The sequence below is a fragment of the Aspergillus nidulans genome, chromosome I (assembly GCF_000011425.1).
Source record: "Aspergillus nidulans FGSC A4 chromosome I".
Taxonomy (NCBI): domain Eukaryota; kingdom Fungi; phylum Ascomycota; class Eurotiomycetes; order Eurotiales; family Aspergillaceae; genus Aspergillus; species Aspergillus nidulans.
The window spans coordinates 2,891,872-2,910,469 of record NC_066257.1 but is presented as its reverse complement, the minus strand read 5'-3'; the positions used below and the strand labels follow the sequence as shown (position 1 = coordinate 2,910,469).

The 18,598-nt window shown below is 50.2% G+C and overlaps 6 protein-coding genes across 6 annotated transcripts, besides 1 other annotated feature; 3 read left to right on the top strand and 3 right to left on the bottom strand.

The window, feature by feature from the left end:
• Positions 1-18,598: part of a sequence feature (contig 1.112 1..353724(1)) that runs on past both edges of the window.
• ANIA_06718 (ATP-binding protein) lies at positions 1,621-4,290 on the top strand (the record flags this gene model as incomplete). The annotated part of the gene is made up of 3 exons (XM_659230.2): positions 1,621-2,114; positions 2,177-4,071; positions 4,132-4,290. The coding sequence occupies exons 1-3, from the start codon at positions 1,700-1,702 to the stop codon at positions 4,288-4,290; spliced, it is 2,469 nt and encodes an 822-aa protein (XP_664322.2). The 5' UTR covers positions 1,621-1,699.
• Positions 4,791-6,359, bottom strand: ANIA_06717 (malate dehydrogenase mdhA). The gene is made up of 5 exons (XM_050611049.1): positions 6,224-6,359; positions 6,009-6,126; positions 5,796-5,945; positions 5,647-5,741; positions 4,791-5,596 (listed from the first exon to the last, which is right to left on the bottom strand). Exons 1-5 carry the CDS (start codon positions 6,287-6,289, stop codon positions 5,003-5,005), a joined length of 1,023 nt encoding a protein of 340 aa, XP_050467156.1. The 5' UTR covers positions 6,290-6,359; the 3' UTR covers positions 4,791-5,002.
• On the bottom strand, positions 8,158-9,083 carry ANIA_10847 (uncharacterized protein). The gene is made up of 4 exons (XM_050611045.1): positions 8,942-9,083; positions 8,776-8,813; positions 8,406-8,704; positions 8,158-8,344 (listed from the first exon to the last, which is right to left on the bottom strand). Exons 1-4 carry the CDS (start codon positions 8,994-8,996, stop codon positions 8,308-8,310), a joined length of 429 nt encoding a protein of 142 aa, XP_050467155.1. The 5' UTR covers positions 8,997-9,083; the 3' UTR covers positions 8,158-8,307.
• ANIA_06716 (uncharacterized protein) lies at positions 9,552-10,676 on the bottom strand (the record flags this gene model as incomplete). The annotated part of the gene is made up of 2 exons (XM_050611041.1): positions 9,552-10,399; positions 10,469-10,676. The coding sequence occupies 2 exons, from the start codon at positions 10,674-10,676 to the stop codon at positions 9,552-9,554; spliced, it is 1,056 nt and encodes a 351-aa protein (XP_050467154.1).
• Positions 11,277-14,065, top strand: ANIA_06715 (putative APSES transcription factor (MbpA); the record flags this gene model as incomplete). The annotated part of the gene is made up of 3 exons (XM_659227.1): positions 11,277-11,582; positions 11,656-13,330; positions 13,380-14,065. The coding sequence occupies 3 exons, from the start codon at positions 11,277-11,279 to the stop codon at positions 14,063-14,065; spliced, it is 2,667 nt and encodes an 888-aa protein (XP_664319.1).
• On the top strand, positions 15,486-18,544 carry ANIA_06714 (tetratricopeptide repeat-containing protein EMW1; the record flags this gene model as incomplete). The annotated part of the gene is made up of 1 exon (XM_659226.2): positions 15,486-18,544. The coding sequence occupies one exon, from the start codon at positions 15,486-15,488 to the stop codon at positions 18,474-18,476; it is 2,991 nt and encodes a 996-aa protein (XP_664318.2). The 3' UTR covers positions 18,477-18,544.

The window sequence follows — 18,598 nt, the reverse complement described above, 5'->3', positions numbered from 1 at the left end:
ATTCGTGTAACAAGATTCCAGATTTTCGGACGGTCTCTCTAGTTCCAATCCCGGGTATCTCTCCGGTTTTGTTCCCTCAGTGGAGTGCCCGTTGTTTTGCTAGTCCTCTTGCGCAAAATGCTTGCAGCGGGACTGGAAAGAAAAGCCGGTAGGTGATCGGCTACTTCGCAACAACAGTTGGCCGTTATCGACTTACCAGTGGCCCAGGGCTTAGCGTGTACTTCTTCTCACGGAAGGCGCTGTAGGAAAACTCACCGGGGATGCGAGCCGGGGTACCGTAAAAATCATCATGAACTGTGCGTTGCCTGGGCGTGAGTTCGGGCCCTTGCTTAGCTAGAAGCCAGGTCAGTTCTCAATAAGGCAAGAAGATGCCCAAAGGCCAGTATTTCGGGAGGTTACTCAACTCATATAGATTTTCTGGGGGAAGCCTGTCTATAAGCCTGGTGTTATAGCCAAGTGCGCGCCGGTTTACTTATTCAGAGCGGCCAGTTCAGTAGGAGACGAAGCTGATAAGGCTACCAGAGCACCTATAAGCCGCCTTGTCCAGGCTGACGATCGTCTGGGTAAAAGGTAGGGAGAAGGGCAGACATGCGTCGTGGGGCGGAGTTTGTGCTGCAGGAAGAGTAGACTTCAAGATCACATTGCCTACGCTTATGGTCTTCCACCAGGCAGCCTCACCCAGGTATCGCCAGGCAGCTGCCGGCTGTTCCTTGGACTATTTCAGTTCGTCAGGCTTCCGCTGCTCATCTGCCTACCTTGGCTTACAGACTGACTCTTCTTAAATATCGTTTTTCTGCGCCTTGTGGACTGCTTTTTTAAAACCCTCTTGTATTTATTGCCCCGGCCATGCTTTCCTACAAAAAACTAGGCTAACACACCGCCAAAACGAGAAGCTTCACTCTTCCAGCCTTTAGTGCGCACCACGTAATCCTAAAGCAAGGCGGAAAGTTGATGCTCGTCAATATTTGAGGTGCGTCAATCCGGTTTGTCTTTTTGTTCAGTTCTGAGGCCTTTCATCGTCTTCCCTCCTCTTATCCGCAGGGGCTCTTGGTCCCCACTCCACTTGGCCTCAGCTCTAAGAATCCTTTCAACTTTTTGCCTGCGTCGTTCTCTCTATACGCTCATCAACCCATGCTATAAATTGCCTATGATGTCCGCAGACGCTGATACTCCTGCTTCTGCCTCAGAGAGTCCTCGATCCACTCTAGGACCTGAAGCGCAACTAGATCCAAGCGCGAGCCTATCTTCAACTCCGCTCCCGGAAGCTCCACAGCGGGTCCAGTTCCCAGTGTCCCAGCGCGCCAAAACTATGGCTGACACAACCAATTCCACAACTACGGCCGACACCAAGCATGACGCTGATCCGGCCGCTGATAACAATGCCGTCAAAGTCGACACGAAGCCCGCGGTCTCCGTTGCAGAGAGTAATGCGAGGAAGACTGTTTGCAAGAAACACACCGGGAAGGAAAAAGAGCCCAGCTCGCGGGACCGCGAACCGAAGAAGTCACGGAAGGCAGCGAAGAATTCGTCAATAGTTACGCCCAGCGATGATAGCTCTTCCGATGCAAGCTCGTCTTCAGAGAGCACGAACACCAGCGGATCTAGTTCAGAAGATGATGACGATTCCTCGGCGGTTTCAGAATCGGAAATTGACCGGCATTCCCGACGCAGGGTTACAAGGACAAAGACGAAGCAAAGCATGAAGCGCAATAAGAAGAAAACGAAGCTCAGGTCACGCTACGATGATGATACAGAAAAAGGGTCTGATACAGAGGAGACAGAGCAGAGCGATTCTTTCGATGAGAAGCAACTCAGAAAATTTGTTTCCAAACTCAAAGCCAAGAAGGCCAGGATGCTTAACCCTGTGGATGATTCTTCCGAGGACCAACAATTCGACGATGGTGATACCGAATTGATCGATATGTCGCTAGCCCTGGCCAAGGAGAAGCTGAGGTCGAAAGAGGGGACTGGAAAACGTACTAAATTGCGCGGGAGGCGGAATCTGCTTGGTGATGCCCTAGGTGATGCTCAGAAAAATTATTCCCAAAAAGGCTTGCAGAAAAAGTTAGCGAGAAAGGCTGGTTCAAAAATGGCCTTCAAGAGAGTTGATCAATGTGCGTGCCTTCTTCCTTTGCTGATTAGGGTAGAAAATACTAACCCTCCATCTCCTGAGCAGTATGGGACAACACAATACATAAGTACAAGTTGACTGAAACCGTTAACGATCCCGACGCCAATGAGTGGGACCAATACCTTTTTACTGTGCGCCGCAAGTTCGATTGGGAAGGCAAATACATGGAAACTGTGGTAGACCTCAAGAGCAAGCACCTCCGCGAAGCGTTGGGCAAGGTAATGGACGGTGTGAAGGGTGTCAGCTTGGTACAAGATACCGCTGTTGTGGACCCCAACATGCTATTTCTCTATCTTGAGGAAACCAGGGACTACATGAAGGAGCTCAAGCAGCTGGCCAAGACTGAGAAGAAGAAGAAAGCTCGAAAGATAGCATCTCTCAAAGCGCGCCAACTGAAGGTGCTTGTTAAATATCTGGACACAGACTATGCCGAGACGAAGAAGACACTGTATCCATTGTTGGAGGCGAATACCATAACCTTCGACCTGCTTTGGGCGCTGTTCAAGCCAAATACCATTGCCTATGCGCCCACATATGGTAACCAGGACGAGCCCCGCGCGTTCAAGGTTGAGTATGCCGTCAAGGAATCATCCTTTATGAAAGGTCAGTGGTACAGCATCGAAGGCCGTTATCTTGAGTATGACGGCAAGACATTTGGCATGGGAACGATGGAAGCAGTTGTGGAATCCTTCAAAGGAGCTCGCAAGATCACCAGTTTAGGATGTTACCCGCTCAAATATCACCGTGACGCCGACGATGTCAGGACGAAGCTCATCGAACGGGGTAAGAAATTCGTCTCCCTGAAGGGCATGAATTACCGCTTCCATAAAGGAATGGCGTTTTACAAGAAAAAGCGCACCGTCATCAAGGTTAACATTAACGGACGGATCATGATTGACCCTGCAATACACCGTCGCATCAACCCTAACTATCCCATCAGCACCGTCCGTCCCAATGATCCTGACTTATTAGACGGTTCCGATGACGAGACTGACGGCGGCTGCTGTTGCGTGTCAGGTTCTGAGTCAAATCAGTCAAACACCCAACACCAGGACTCAGATACGCCCAAGACAAAGCTCAAATTCGTCCGAAATAAGCAGGGTAAACCCCAACTTGTTCGAGTAGAGGTAGACGAGAACGGGAACGAAGTCGAGAAAGAGATTTTGGACGAAGTTTCTGACAACTCTGAGCGAGAATTCACAGAGGAAGAACTCCTCATTGCAAGTCCAGTCGTCCTAGGGTTCGCCTTCAGCGAGAAACTCTGGCTGGAATTCAGCGTTTCCGGAGTTAGTGATATTCAATGGAGCGAGGACGCCTTCGACTCTCTTGTCCTTCCAGGCAACCAAAAGTCCATCGTCAAAGCCCTGGTTGAGTCTCACACCTTTTGCGCCGCCCAGAATATCGATGACGTGATTCAAGGCAAAGGGCGAGGTCTCGTCGCCGTCCTCCACGGACCCCCAGGCACAGGAAAAACCCTTACAGCAGAAGGCATTGCCGAGCTCCTCAAGCGGCCCCTATACATGGTGAGCGCAGGTGAGCTAGGCACCGACTCAAGAACACTAGAAGGGGAGTTGAACAAGATTCTGGATATCGCTCATTCATGGGGTGCCGTGCTCCTCCTCGATGAAGCAGATATCTTCTTAGAGAAACGCACAATCCAGGATATCCACCGCAACGCCCTTGTCAGCATCTTCCTCCGTCTCCTTGAATATTTTCAGGGAATCCTCTTTCTGACAACGAACCGGGTAGAAACATTCGACGACGCCTTCCAATCCCGTATACACGTTGCACTGCGCTACGGCGACCTGACTACCAAGGCAAAGCGCAGCGTGTGGAAGATGTTTTTGCAGAGGGTGCAGGCGGTCGAGGGCGTACAGAGCGCTGACTTCACGGATAAGGACTTTGACATGCTATCGCGCCATAATCTCAATGGGCGGCAGGTAAGCTGACCATTTCCTTCGCTTCCTGCTTCAAGCTGTTTACTAACTGAATAATCATAGATAAAAAACTCCGTGCGTACAGCGCAAGCCCTCGCAGTCAACGAAGGGAATCCGTTATCCATGGAGCACATCAAGCGTGTTCTCGAGGTTGCCGAAACCTTTGACCACGACTTGCGTGGTGGCTCGGGTTACATGGATGCTATGCGAAGTTACACTTAGTTTCCACGATCGCCTTCACTGATTCCATTACATTTCTGTCACGTTGCTCATTCCGATTACAGAGTTCTGGATTTGCTGCGCGTCTCTGAATACGTCTATGTCTAAACAAATAAGTGGTCATGTCACTCTCCTTTTGATTCCCGTCGTTCATTATTGGTTATTGGAGTCGTCGCATTATGTGCTGGAAGTGAAATGGACAAGCAGACGAGGGAAGGGTATGTCGATGTCGCATTGGACGAAGGAATGAATGATGACTTATGACTGGCGGGTACTACGAATATCTGGGCTTGGAGAATGGTTTCGCTTCTCTAATTTGGACTATATTTTGCGCGGGAATGATTGAAGTTTTATCTAGCTATACCGTAATTCAAATGTTGCTGCACCCAGGCCATGTTGAAACCTTTTGCATTTCTTACTACCTTTCTTAACACATTTGGCACTCTCGAAGCTCCTATCACAGGAATATAAGATCTCCGGTTATACAAAGAATTGAAATTTATCATAAGTCGTAATTACGATTTTGATTTATATTTTGTGATAAGAAATACATGTCATATCTCCCGTCACCATTCCCGTGAAGAGAGTACTCCATCAGCAGCGCGTTCTTCCTATGTAATACAAGTCGATAAAGTGAGAAATGATGGGGCAGATAGGGTGACAGGACTGTTATACAGGGAGGAACGCTGCTGCAATACTTTCAAGCATAAATCATTTAAGGGTTGGCCTTGACGAAGTCAATACCCTTCTGGATGTTCTTCTTCAGGTCAACGAGGCAGGCCTCAAGGAGCTTCTGCTCGAATTCGTTAACCTCGCCAACGGGGTTGATCTTCTCAGCACCGTTGGGGCCAAGCTCAACCTTGGAAGCGAAGAAGTTGACGCCCTGGTCCTTGTAGAGAGGGCTCTCGACGAAAGTGGGCTCAACGACACCCTTCTCGCCCTGGGCAGCGCGGAGGAGAGACTCGGCGAAGCGAGCACCGGCCATGGCCATGGAGAGAGTGGCGGAGCCAGCACCGTCCTTAGCCTTGACAACCTCGTCACCACCAAACTGGATGCGGTGGACAAGCTCATCGCGGGTCTTGCCATCAATGTTGGGGTGGTTGGACTGGGAAAGCAGGGGAACGATGGTCACGCCAGAGTGTCCACCGACAACGGGAACGGCCTCCTTAGAGGGGTCGGTACCCTGGACCTGAGAGATGAAGCGGGAAGCACGGACGACATCAAGGGTGGTGACACCAAAGAGGCGCTTGGGGTTGTAGACGCCAGCGGCCTTGAAGACCTCAGAGACGATGGGGACGGTGGAGTTGACCTGGAAGAATCAGCACGAGTTCCATGTCTCCGAGTTCCGATGACGCATACAGGGTTAGAAATGACGAGGATGTTAGCCTCGGGGGAAGCCTTGGCAGCGGCCTTAGCAAGGTCGCGAACGATGGAAGCGTTGGTGTTGAAGAGGTCTGTCATCAAAAGATCAGTGCCTATTCGTAGATTTTCACAGTCATCCTCCTTACCGTCACGGGTCATGCCGGGCTTACGGGGAACACCGGCAGGAATGAGGACGATCTCGGAGCCCTTGAGGGCATCGGCGAGGCCGCTCTCAGTAGGCTCGTAGCCCTTAACGGTGCTGTTAGTGTTGATGTGGCTGATATCAGCAGCGACACCTGAAATGAGTCCATATTAGCCCAATTGTCCAAAAAGAGCAGCTTGGTTGAGCTGTGACGAACCAGGTCCACCGCGGATATCGTAGAGAGCAAGCTCGGAAACACGGGGGTTAAGCTTGAGGAGCAGGGACAGAGGCTGGCCAATGCCGCCACTGGCACCGAGGACAGCAACCTTGGAGGCCTAGATGTCGCGCAAGTGATCAGTGTGCTGTTATAAACACGCCTTCGATCTTACAAGAGCAAGAGCAGAAGCACGAGCTGCGACCGAGTCCACGTACCTGGCTAGCAGAGGCCGAGAAGGCCCGCTTCTGAAGGAAACCGAAAGATTGGCGAGCAGCGAACATGGTAACTGGCGCCTAAGGACAAGAGGTGATATATCAATGGAAGATAGAAAGACGGGGGTAGACAGAGAGGAGAGAAAAGATGAGGAAGAAAGCCGTCGACAGATGAGAGGTGCCGGTTGCCCGGTGAAGATTCGGTTTAAATCGGTCCCGTTCCGGTCACATGGCAACGGAACAGCCAGCTAAGCTCGAGCAACTGAAGCTACAAGGCATGGTGCTTTCTGAGAGCTTTTGTTTTTGTTATGAAGCTGTGGGCCAATTGGAATATGTCGAATATAGAACACTCCTGGTATTTTCGCAAATGCGCGATACCAGAAAGCTACCTAGGTAACATCGTAACCCAAAACCCAATGAACGCCGGCGCTAGTGAAACTGTCAAGCCAGCCGACAGCCGCCAGTACAAGCAAATGCTGTAGTTACAATTGATTCAAAGGAAAGGTAATAATGTGCTATCTCAAGAAGTGCAATACTGCCCAGCAGAATAAGAGAAAGAGTACCACCCCTGCCCAGAAAATCCATTTGTCCTGCTTCGCTCGTCGTTCCACTTTTCGAATCGTCTCTCCACTCACTCCTAGGGTATTCGCAACACTGTAGAGGCGACGCTGTGTGCCCTTCAATACTTCTCGCTGCTGTCCAAGATCAGCAAGTACCGCACGGCCTCGGTCAAGGAATTCGTCGATTTGAGAGCTTGTATTTGACAAGAATGATTGCTCCCTTAGCGCATGCGCTTCCCGGGTATAGTCTGAACCTCCGAACCCGGACCCTGATCGTGACGATGAAGGTGCGAAAGGTGATGCGTGAGCTGCTGAAGGTTGCGCATAAGGGTTCTCAGGGGTGGCTGCGTGATGCGGACGGCGGCCGAGAAGCTCATGGCGGTTCGTTACAGATTGCTAGTGACAGGTGATGTATTAGCTATATTCAATGGCTGTCCATACTAAAAGCACTTACGGCATCCTCCCTCTCCTTCCGTAGTTGATCAAAATGTTGTCGGTAATCTTGTAGCTCTGCCCGGAAATTCTTCACTCGTTCAAACGCCTTCTCCTGTTTTTCTGGTATCAATTCCCGCTTCGACAATGCTGAGTAGTCATCAATCGTTCGCGATAGGGACGCTAAGGACGCTGCAATCTGTCCTGATGCAAAGTCAGAAACTATCGGTGATTGTAGGTACGGTCGGGACTTCGACTACTCGAACTGGCTACTGATTTCAAGCGTAAATTTACCTTGTAATGCTGCAGGAGTTGTCGCAGGGGATTGTGCAAATGTGTCTAGGTCACGGCGTATAGCAGATGACTGCTTCAGAGCGGAGTTGAACAGTGAATTCTACATGAAGAAATATCACTCTCAGTCAAGAATATCAAAAAAATCTATAGGGGAGCCTCATACCATCTTCTGGTTTGTTCTCAGCAAGTTCTCGGTATAACGGAGGATATACGTAGTAGTTGCGAGGTGGCGGGCGCACGCTGAGGTTCCAATTCAAACCGCCGCGAAAACACTAGATTCAGTGTATTAGACGGTTATATCAGTAAGGCTAGCGAGTTCCAAATCAATTGTTTCTGCAAGTTTATTTGTTGTTATCGGTGATGCCACATGTTATTCTTGGTCAGGTAGTAGACAACTGGCCACCGCCTTTAGACATTTAGACATTGCCTGATTTATGATAGTTACGCGTGACGCTTCTGCGATTGCGTTCGACCAGATATATGCGCAAGACTACAAATATACTTGAGAGCTACAAAGATCAAACTCTCATATCAAGATATCATTCCAAAGTCGCCGATTTACGCAGCTCCTCCCGCCTGGTAAGTAGTAGTTCCCCTAGCATTTTGCCGTCAGCTCTACCCAGCAATACGCTGAAGGAAATTCAATCGAGTGCCGGATCATTTGAAAGCAGAATTATATTTGTTATTAACCCAGAATCATTTCGAAACTGCATCAAGACGCCCATGCTTAGAAAAGTATCCCTTCAACAGCCGGCAACCTCTGGTATAAAAACTAACAAAAGAAAACTCAAGAATCCTCACTTAGTGCTTGGGAGGGTATTTGTTCTGGAGAAGCCATCTGAACATAGATTTGATTAGCAACAAAAACTCCAGTGAGCTAGGGGCGAGGAGGAACGTACTTGCTCACAAAGTAATCGACAGCACCAAAGGCCCCCACAGCTCCTGTCCACAGTCCAACAAGCTCCCACGACAGCTTTCCCTGCGTGTGCTTCTTGTAGGCGCCCAATCCGAGACCCGCGCCAACAAGAACCAGAAGAGCGGCGTTTCCAATGAACACAGGATTGCCACCGTTCTCTCGAGCGCGCTGGGCTTTAGCTTTCGCCTTGTTCTTAGCCTGCTCCTTCCTCTCGCGAGCCTCTTCCGACTCCTCTTCCTCGCGCTCTATCCGCTCAGCCTGGGTAGTGGTCTTTACTTCCCTCTGCAGGAAGTCGGAGTCAACTGATTGCACATGTGGGCCGTCAACATCGATCAAGGACGCTGTGCTGTCACCTTCGTCTCTATAAACGTGATTGATGTTGGGAGCGCGACTATATTGAAACAGAAGAAGTCAGTCAATGTTAAGTCTGGCGCTTGCTTTGAGTCGTTCAGTGTCTCGACTTACGCCTGCGTTAAATGTTAACAACGTTGAATAATCAAGTGGTCAAGTCCGCGTGACGTACCTCTTCGGGAGATTGTTTGGGACCCTTTGCCGCAGCTTCAGCGTAGCTCATTATGTCGGTTGTAGAATGTTAAAGTCGAGAAAGGTGAGTTAGGTATATAAGTTTCGAATACGAGACTCTGGTAAATAGAAATGCTGGATCAAAAGCTCAAAACCATGCGTCATGGGACTATATAACTAACAGGGTTCGATGATGTCATGTTGCCAAGGAAGCGCACCACTTCGCGAGATGTTCCGAGCATTATGTCTTATGGCGACGGGATGCGTATGACTTGGAACCGTGGTCATTAATTTAATTCGTTTGTTCCTTACCGGAATAATAGCGCGTGTTGCTTTCTGCATGAATAGCATTGGCAGACCGTTGCCATTAACACTTGCTAGTTGTTTCTAAGATGAGTCCATCTTCGGCTGTAAACTACTATTGAGCCTAATGTACACACCACCGTTTCGTCGCTTTGCGTCCGTAACATACGGCGAGACAAGAATCAGGTGCGCTACTATACGCAAGCTTGCAAACGACAAACCAAAGAGGTTCTAATCTACATTCCTAGTATATTATACAGAGGTTATTTTAATAATAAAAATGATCCAGATGGCGATCATATCGTTAAGAAGCTCTTTTCGTAGTTTCCTTCGGTTTATGTAACGTCTTGGATTCGGTATCAGAGCCGCCGAGAATCTTCAGCGAGCTATCCTCCTTAGCAGAAACGGCGATATCTGGTGGAACCGACGCTGTATCCCATTCGAATATGTGCTTCTTGGACTCCGCGTCCCATCGATGTCGCGGGACCAGGCACGAAATTCGCTTCCAAAGCCGGAACATGAACCGTCTTGTAATATTGTGAGGGCGACCACTCTTATACGCAGCAAACGTTCCCTCTTTTGGTGGTCCATCCGTCAAAACTGTCTGGATCATCGCACCCTTAGAATCGAGGTCACTCGCATCTGCAGGCGAAGTAGTGTGTTTTTGTGACCTGCGCTTCGGCGGGCTCCATGGAATAGCTCCAGACATTAGACCCTCCAACACCTTCAACTGGGAGTCAGGTAAGGGAGGGAGCAGAGCGTCAAGGACCATTTTATACCACCTCCGACGATAATGCGCTCCGCGCTTTAATGGCATCCTTCTGCCCCAAGCATTTTTCATGTCACCAGGCGGTTTGTCGCCCTTGATAGGGATAGTACGATCACTTATTTGCGAAACATACGGGTTATCGATTTGCGATCTCAGCAGATCTGTAGCGACTCGTGGGGCCACCCATTTCTTCTCGAACTGGTCTGCGGCGGCGATAAGGGCGTTGACATCGTCCGAATTCACGGCGCCGTGATCTTGAAGTAGTTTGTTCAGCAACTCAGCCCTCCGTCTCCCACTGCGTCCATAGGCGAATTTTAGCACTTTTTCTAGTGGTTTCGTGAAACCCTCGTTTGCCCGTCGAAGGACTGAGAGAGACTTTTTGGCTTCCTTGTAGTTTCTCATCATCCTCTCAATGAAAATCTCGCGGCTTTTCGCATCGGCTTGCCACCGACCGACTTCCCTGCGGGCCGTCTTTAATCTCTCGATGTCTTCATCATGTTTTTTTGGATCGACATGGTACCGGCGGAATCGTAATATGACCTGCTCGTGGCAGGCTGATCGCGCGATGGGGTCGGGGAGGTAGGAACATTCGCGCAGAAGGCTACGGAGGAGGTTCCGCCATTCTTCTCGTGAGTGTAGAACCAAGATTCGGGGTGCCATGGGTGGCTATTATGAAGAATGCGTGCTGTCTTCAAAGTGCTTCGCTTGAATCGTCGTGGAGTAGGCTTGGCGAAGCAACGGTCCCGGCTGATAGCTGCGAGCCCGTAACGGAAAATTCGCCCGGAACGCGAAATTGGCGCCAAAACGCGATTTCACCGTTGCTGCACGTCTGCGATCCTTAAGCTTCGTCTCCCCTCTCGTGTGGATTTCTGCATAATTCTCGGGCGGAGTCGACGTCAGTTCTCGGAGGCGTACATGGTTTGTCGTTCTTGGTCATAAGCCCTGTCTTCTGGTCTGAATGGTTTTGTCTGTCATCCTCTTTCCTCGGTCGATAGATACGCGCCACTGTCGCGAATTAATTCCAGCATCCTGCCACTGGGCGGGCTCATCAAGGTGCAATTTCCCCACGCATGTCATTTGCTCTCTTGTCGGTCTATTTTCTCTACTTCGACGTTACCTTACTATATATCTTGCCATATTCGATGTATGCTAAACAGGCTATGCTATCGGTTTTCGGGTGATATCGTCAAGTCCGCTAATCCTCAGGCAGCGTCCCAACCTCCATAGGAGCCTGCTAGAGTCAGGTTGGGGCATTCAACGATGACTACCAGCAATCACCATCAACAACGTCCAAGTCTCTCTATGTCCTATTCACAAGGTAGCATTGGGTCGGCAAATGGCATGTCCTTCTCGCAATCCCAAATGAGCTCACTCAACGCTTCACAGTCTGTGGCTTCTACGCCGCGCGCTACACCACCCCCAAAGAGCTCTCAACAGTCGGCCATGTCCTTCAATTACTCCAACGGTCTTCCGAACGGCGCGAGGGCTAGTTTCAGTGGGTTTGAGGATATGAACGGCTATGGAACAATGATTTACCACGAGGAATTCAAGCCTCAGATCTACAGGGTTGGTCTTTCCCTATCGCTGATGGGTTTTTCTCTGTTTTGCTGTGCAGACTCTAATGTTGTATGGCTCATAGGCCGTTTATTCCAATGTTTCAGTGTATGAGATGGAGGTGAATGGAGTCGCAGTTATGAAGCGACGCTCTGATGGTTGGCTGAATGCTACCCAGATTTTAAAAGTTGCTGGTGTGGTCAAGGCGCGGAGGACAAAGACTTTAGAGAAGGAAATCGCGGCTGGTGAGCATGAGAAGGTTCAGGGCGGCTATGGTAAATACCAGGGAACGTGGGTGAATTACCAAAGGGGTGTGGAGCTATGTCGCGAATACCACGTTGAAGAGTTGCTACGGCCCTTATTGGAATATGACATGAACCCTAATGGCACGGCAGCTTCTGGTCAGGACAGTTTGGATACTCCAACAAAGGAGCAGGCAATGGCGGCACAAAGGAAACGGCTTTATAGTGGAATGGAAAACCGGAGCATGTCTCAACCTCAGCAGGGGACGTTCTTTCAAAACATATCCCGCACCGCAGCGACCGCCGTCAATGCCATGAGCAAGGCTCGTTTCGAGTCTCCTGCGGCAAGAGGCGGCGACAGCAGACGGCTGAGTGTCATACGGAAACCGTCACAACAGATGGGCAGTCAAGATGCTCAGCCCCCCTTTGGGAGCCAACAAAGCTTTTATAGTGCCGCTTCTGACAGTGGATTCGCGAGCAATATTCCAACAAATGGCCGATATGCACCGCAAGATGCCATGAGCTTCGAACAGGAAGAACCTATGGAGCCGCCCCGCAAGCGCATTCGTTCATCGCAGGCTTTCAGTCTTCCCATTGACGGCACATCGATGTCGATGAGTGAACCCACACCTACGGAGCCAAATGATTCATTTTACCAAGACATGGAGCCCTTGCATCATATTGATGAAGGCAGACATGGTCTCGATCCTCTTCCACCAGCCACCACTCCTGAAAGATTTCAGAAAATGAAGCTAATCATGACCTTGTTTTTGGATAAAACAACTAAAGATTTCTCAACACACCCGGCATTAATTCAGCTGTCAGGCGAGGACTTGGAAGTTCCACTTGACGAGTATCGAAATAATGCTTTACATTGGGCGGCTATGCTTGCTCGTATGCCACTTGTGTATGCGCTTGTCAAAAAAGGCGTAAACATTGCCCGGCTAAATGGGGCGGGTGAAACTGCATTACAGAAAGCTGTCGGCACACGGAACAATCTTGACTACAGGAGCTTCCCGCGATTGCTACAAGTCTTGGCTCCGACTATTGACATGGTTGACCGAAGTGGGCGAACAATATTGCATCATATTGCAGTTATGGCGGCTACTGGACATGGTGGTCATGTGTCTGCAAAACACTACCTTGAGGCGCTGCTCGAATTCATAGTTCGCCATGGCGGTACCTCATTGAACCAACAGTCAAATGGCACTGCAAGCCAACCGGGAATGCCGCTTTCTAATGAGGTCATTACCTTAGGTCGGTTCATCTCAGAAATTGTCAATCTCCGAGATGATCAAGGAGATACAGCACTTAATCTAGCGGGACGTGCACGCTCTGTTCTGGTCCCACAACTGTTGGAGGTGGGTGCGGATCCTCACATTCCTAATCACACCGGTCTTCGACCAGCGGACTATGGTGTTGGCGTGGACATGGTAGATGGTAGCTCTCAACCAGCTGGGAGTCGGAGCGACACCTTTCTCGCTCAGTTGGCAAAGACAAGGAAAGAAATCCTGGAAGGTATGCGCAACGTCATTCCACTCAAATCCACCTACTGACTTCGTCCCAGCAACAACGGCTCAAGTCACGGCTATTGTTCAGGAGACATTAGGAACATTCGATAAAGAGCTGGCCGCTAGCTTGACGAGCAAGCAAGAGAAGTTTGATCACTGGCATGCCAAGATCCGAGAGTCGGCGAAGGCACGACAAATCGAGCAGAAGCAATTGGATGAGCTAAAACGCAGGTCTATCGACCGGACGGAAACAAGCAGACGGCTGAAAAACTTGGAGAAGTCATCAACGGACCTTCTGGAGGCCCATAAAGAAATTCTCACAAATCTTGGTGATACATCGAAACCTGTATCACTCGGTGATGCTGATCAGGAATCCGGATTCGAGATCGCTGAGTTCGAGGCCCTCTTTCCAGAGACGTTCGATCCCGCGTCTGGATTTTCTGAAGCGCAGATTGCCTACCTTCGCAAGCTACCGTCCGCTGAGATCCTGGAACAAAGAGTTAGTTGCTATCGGGCGTTTAATAAGGAGACTCTAGATGAGATCGATGCTCTTAGGTCCAAGAATGTGGTACTCGGCCAGAATTACCGCCGGATGGTAATGGCCTGCACAGGCTGGTCGGCCGAACAGGTGGATGAAGCTGCTGAAGGCTTAACGCAATGTGTTAAGGAGCTTAACGATAACCCAGTCCCAGAAGATGAGGCCATCGAAATCTTGATGAGAGACCGTGGCCAGGACTGGTGATATTTCTGTACTTTCAGTGAGACGTAATAGGACTAACTCACATTAGGTCTGCATAGGCAGACTGCTACGACCACCTGTGAGAGTTCTGTTTGAATCGCGTGTCTGGTTTAGCTGACCGTTTTTGCATTATGTTCATGTATATAAGTTGGTATTTACTGGATACCCTACGGCACTTACGAATCCTAATAGTGATGTCTGGCTTATTAAAACAAATTTCTGTTACTTTCCATCATCGAAGCAGACCAGAGAAAAGCTGTGCAGTACACCGCTCAATCTTTCGTGCTGTTTCAGAACAAGCGCGGACTCGAGCACAATCAGACTAAATGACTCCCAATTGTCTAGCCGTTGCATCTCCTCTAAGCATTTCACGATTCTCCACAAAGAAGCGCTTGACACGAATCATTACCCCGTCCAACTCGAACAATGCTGTTAGGACTGAACTGCCAAGGGTAACTCACTCGGCCTTCTCACCTGTTTGGAATTATGCACAGCTCTGTGTACTCTTAATTGGACTTTGCTTGTCGTTCTCAGTCTCTCATCGCTCCCGTACCGGCAACCCAGGGCCTTTTGGTCCTCACAATCACATGACCAAAGGCTAAATACCTGTTTAACGGCAATAATGGCATCCAGCATTCTTCGAGTCGACGGGGAAAGCGTCATAGACGATAATGGAAACGAGGTCATCCGGCGCGGACGCTGGAAGTAGTATTATGCCCTATCCTACTTCTGAAAACCTCTTTCTGCAGCAGACTAAACTTACCAGTGCGGACAATCATGCCACTACCACTGCACTCTTTTATACCTGACTTACTTTCTGCAAGATGTAAAAGCAACAACGCTCGAGTCCAAATGGGTACCCCCAAGGAGCGAGTCAGACGGTTACGTTGGCGGCAACGAAAAGCATTTGCAATTGAAGGAAGAAAAGAGGCCACTGGTATTTGTCGTTGCTGTAGATCTTAATGTAGATGGAGGACTGAAGGTTCCCTCATTAACTCTGAAACGACTTGATGGCTAACGAACTAGGAATATAGTTGGGCATGTGCGTGTATGTTCCGCTGGCTTAGCGCCCGCTGACTGGCTAACTGCTGCCTTATCGATAAGGCCGCCCAAAAAAAAAGTTGGAGCGGAAAAAGATGGCGGGGTTAATCGGATGAGAATCGCCTGGTGCAGTCGCTCATTCTGAATCCGTCGCTTGTCTATGGTCATTCTTGTTTCAGCACTCTCGGTAAATATATCTGTATTGCCCTGTTCTTTGGGTATCCGGTATGACTCGGTGATTACATCGCGTGATAATTCAACGCTCTAACACTCTTCTGGGTCCCTCTCTGCAACGGTAAGTGCTCATCTACCTGTGGTGCTCTGTACTAGTATACGTTCCTTTACTGACCATGTAAAGATCGCTAGGCTGAAAACCATTGAAATGGCCCAGTTCTCGAGCACAAACTTTCCCGAATTCCTGAACACACTGTTCAGCGAGCCGTCGCTTAACGAGCAATGTGACCCGATAAACCTTGAAGATGGCCAGATAGCGCCGTTACTCGAGCTGCCGTTGGCAAAGGCAATCTTCGGCCACAACTCGGACGACTTGTCTCTCGAGCGCGTAACCCGAGGCGAGATTTCATATACCCAATTTGTGTCGGAGAAGACGAAAGCAGTCGTGTCTACGCCGATCAATGGATTGAGTGCTGCGCAACAGAAGTCCCAGCTGTTGCATATTGGTCTGGCTGCACTATTTGCGTTCCTTCAGTCTAACGTCACTGGTCCTCCGCTGCAATTCAAGTCCGCGGATGTTATCATACCTGAGGCCTTACGCTCGAATCCCGATACTTTGCGCGCGCTCCGTGACAAGATAATCCGGGATCTCTCTGTGGATGGAGAGGCAGCATATAAGCTTACCCCTTGTGTGGAGCTCTTTGCTGCGGCCAAGGCTATTTTGGTTGATGCTGATGTACTTGTCGAGGGTGGCCCGTTAGTGGCTCGGACTACACGGATGCGCGTCAATTTCCTCCACCAGAAAATGCTATCAGAAATCACCAGCACGCTGCAGGATGTTATCTATAAGGATCTGGATGTGATCAGTGAGACACTGCTTAATCATATGACCTCTGGCGCGGAAAAGGGCAAATTCCTGCTGGAACGTGCTACCGTTCATGTCCACCACGGCTTCGACGCTAAGGCTAGAGCGGACCTTGAACGGGCTGCTGCGGAGCGGAAGTTCGAGTTTGCTTTGACTGGTAGATTGGGAAAGCGAACCAAGTTTCAACAAAGAGACATCAGTCAGCTTGTCATCTTAGCGAAGAGTGCTGAAGATCCAAGCAATACCGATGGGGTTGAAACCTCGGAAAGGACCAAAGACAATGCAGCTGCACCGACAAATCTGGATCTCAACGATGATACCCTTCTGGAGGCAATTTCCTTCACTAAACCAGATGAGCAAAAGTCACAAGGAAAGGCTGTGACTGTACAGGAGGAATCTTCTCTTCCGCCCGCATTAGCCTCTCTTGACCCGGGAGAGCAACCAATGCTTGACCCCGTGGACTCTGCTATCCTTCTTTGTTTCGCAGCAGCGATCACTAACACCCGGCCTGAGGACGGACTGACCCGAGAAGAAACCGCTCCTTATGCTACTCGTGTTCTTGACGGTGGCAGCTCGAACTGGCAAATCTACACTCAAGCTTTGCTACTACGGAGCCGAATTGAAGGGTACAGATCCAGGACTGTTGAAAGATCTGTCCTTCAGTTGCAAGCTCTTGTCGACCAGGTGCTTGCGGATACCGCTACCTCAGATACCCAGACAACAGAAGCCCAACAAGAGCCAACAACTTTTCTCCCAAGGCCCCAGAAAGAAGAGTCGGCGTCAGCTGCAGACCGTCTCAAGTACATCTGGCTCCTGAGCTTTGCCACCCGTTGGGATCTTGAGTCTGAGCTGGCCAACCGCTGGGTCAACCTGGGAGGGCTTCGAACCGCCCTAGACATATACGAGCGCCTGCAAATGTGGGCTGAAGTTGCGCTCTGTTACGCCGCCACCGATAAGGAAGACAAAGCCCGAGTCACTGTCCGCAGACAGCTTTACGCACCCACCGGAAACCCCGACGACGAGAACGAGCAATTCGAAGGGCCGGAACTTTCCCCTCTTCCACCCGACGCCCCCCGCCTCTTCTGCATCTTAGGTGACATTCAAAGCGATCCAACTTTGTATGACCGCGCCTGGGATGTCTCGAACCAGCGGTATGCGCGCGCCCAGCGGTCTCTCGCCCGTCATTTCCTGACCCTCAAACCGCCGGCCCTCGAAAAAGCTGCCGAAGCCTATACGAAGAGCTTAAACATTAACCGACTCAACCACGGCGCCTGGTTTGCCCTCGGCTGCGTGCAACTCGAGCTCCAGCGGTGGGATGAAGCAGTTGAATCTTTTACCCGCACAGTCCAACTCGAAGATAATGACGCCGAGGCATGGAGTAACCTCGCAGCCGCAATGCTGCGCACTTCCAAACCGTCTGAGTTGGACGATTCTACAGACCAACTGGCGGAAGCGAGCGAACCCGCCGACGACGAAGAAGACTCCGAAACTCAACCGGCCAAACCCGCACGAGACCCGTACAAGCGCAAACGCGAAGCCATCGTCGCGCTCCACCGCGCCGCACAGCTAAAAAATACAGACTCTCGTATCTGGGACAATCTGCTCACAGTCGCCGCATCCATTCCACCCCCTCTAACACCCTACCGCGACGTCATTACCGCCCAACGCAAAGTCATCGAGCTGTTGGGTCCTAAGAAAGGTGAAAAGGCAGTCGATATCCCTATCCTGGGAATGCTAGTTGACCACCTAGTTACGGATTACAACTATGAGGATCTCCTTATCGACGTTAACCCGGACCCCGGAAACACGTCAAACGGTGACGGAGATGTAAGCGGGAGGAAATGCAGAACGAAGAAAGTCGTCCGCAGCGGCACAATCCCCGGCTCCATTCTTTCTTTAATCGAATCTTCAGTCGTCCCTCTAATCACGCACTCTGCGCCCCTCTGGCTCCTCATCGCCACGGTCGAGCGCTTCCGCAACAGACCCTCGAAAGCCCTCGAAGCGCACGAGAAAGCCTGGCGCGCGACCGTCGCTTCTGCTAGCCAGGGTGCGTTCCAAATGGGCGATGAGAAGCGGTGGATGGAGATTGTGAGCGCGACTGAACGGCTAGTGAGGAGTGGGTATGCGAAGTATGGACCACTTGATAAGGAGGATGAAGACGGTGAAGAAACGAAAGAGGTTGGTGAAGAAAAGGAGCTTGTTGCGAAAGATTGGAGGTTCAAGGCGAAGAGTGCCGTTAGAGGAATCATGGGGAAGGGAAAGGAGTATTGGGAGGATACGGAGGGATGGGGAAGGCTGAAGGAGTTGCAGGGCGAGGTTTCGGGGGGTAGGTAAGTAGCTAAGTAGGTAAAACTCCTATAAATATGACTATCCAAATTATATTTCTCGTTTGCGTTACTTGGCGATTTCTTGTGCTTCGTCTTGTCCAGAGTAGAGAAAAGCTGTAATATTTAACG

Bases quoted from the DNA above. Each gene is read 5' to 3' on its own strand.
- ANIA_06717 (XM_050611049.1), bottom strand. From the start codon at position 6,289: ATGTTCGCTGCTCGCCAATCTTTCGGTTTCCTTCAGAAGCGGGCCTTC. The intron at 5,742-5,795 runs GTAAGGAGGATG...TTTTGATGACAG, and splicing joins GCCCGGCATGACCCGTGACG to ACCTCTTCAACACCAACGCT. The intron at 5,597-5,646 runs GTATGCGTCATC...TGATTCTTCCAG, and splicing joins TCCTCGTCATTTCTAACCCT to GTCAACTCCACCGTCCCCAT.
- ANIA_10847 (XM_050611045.1), bottom strand. From the start codon at position 8,996: ATGAGCTACGCTGAAGCTGCGGCAAAGGGTCCCAAACAATCTCCCGAA. The intron at 8,705-8,775 runs GTGACAGCACAG...GACTTCCTGCAG, and splicing joins TCACGTTTATAGAGACGAAG to AGGGAAGTAAAGACCACTAC. The intron at 8,345-8,405 runs GTACGTTCCTCC...ATCTATGTTCAG, and splicing joins GTCGATTACTTTGTGAGCAA to ATGGCTTCTCCAGAACAAAT.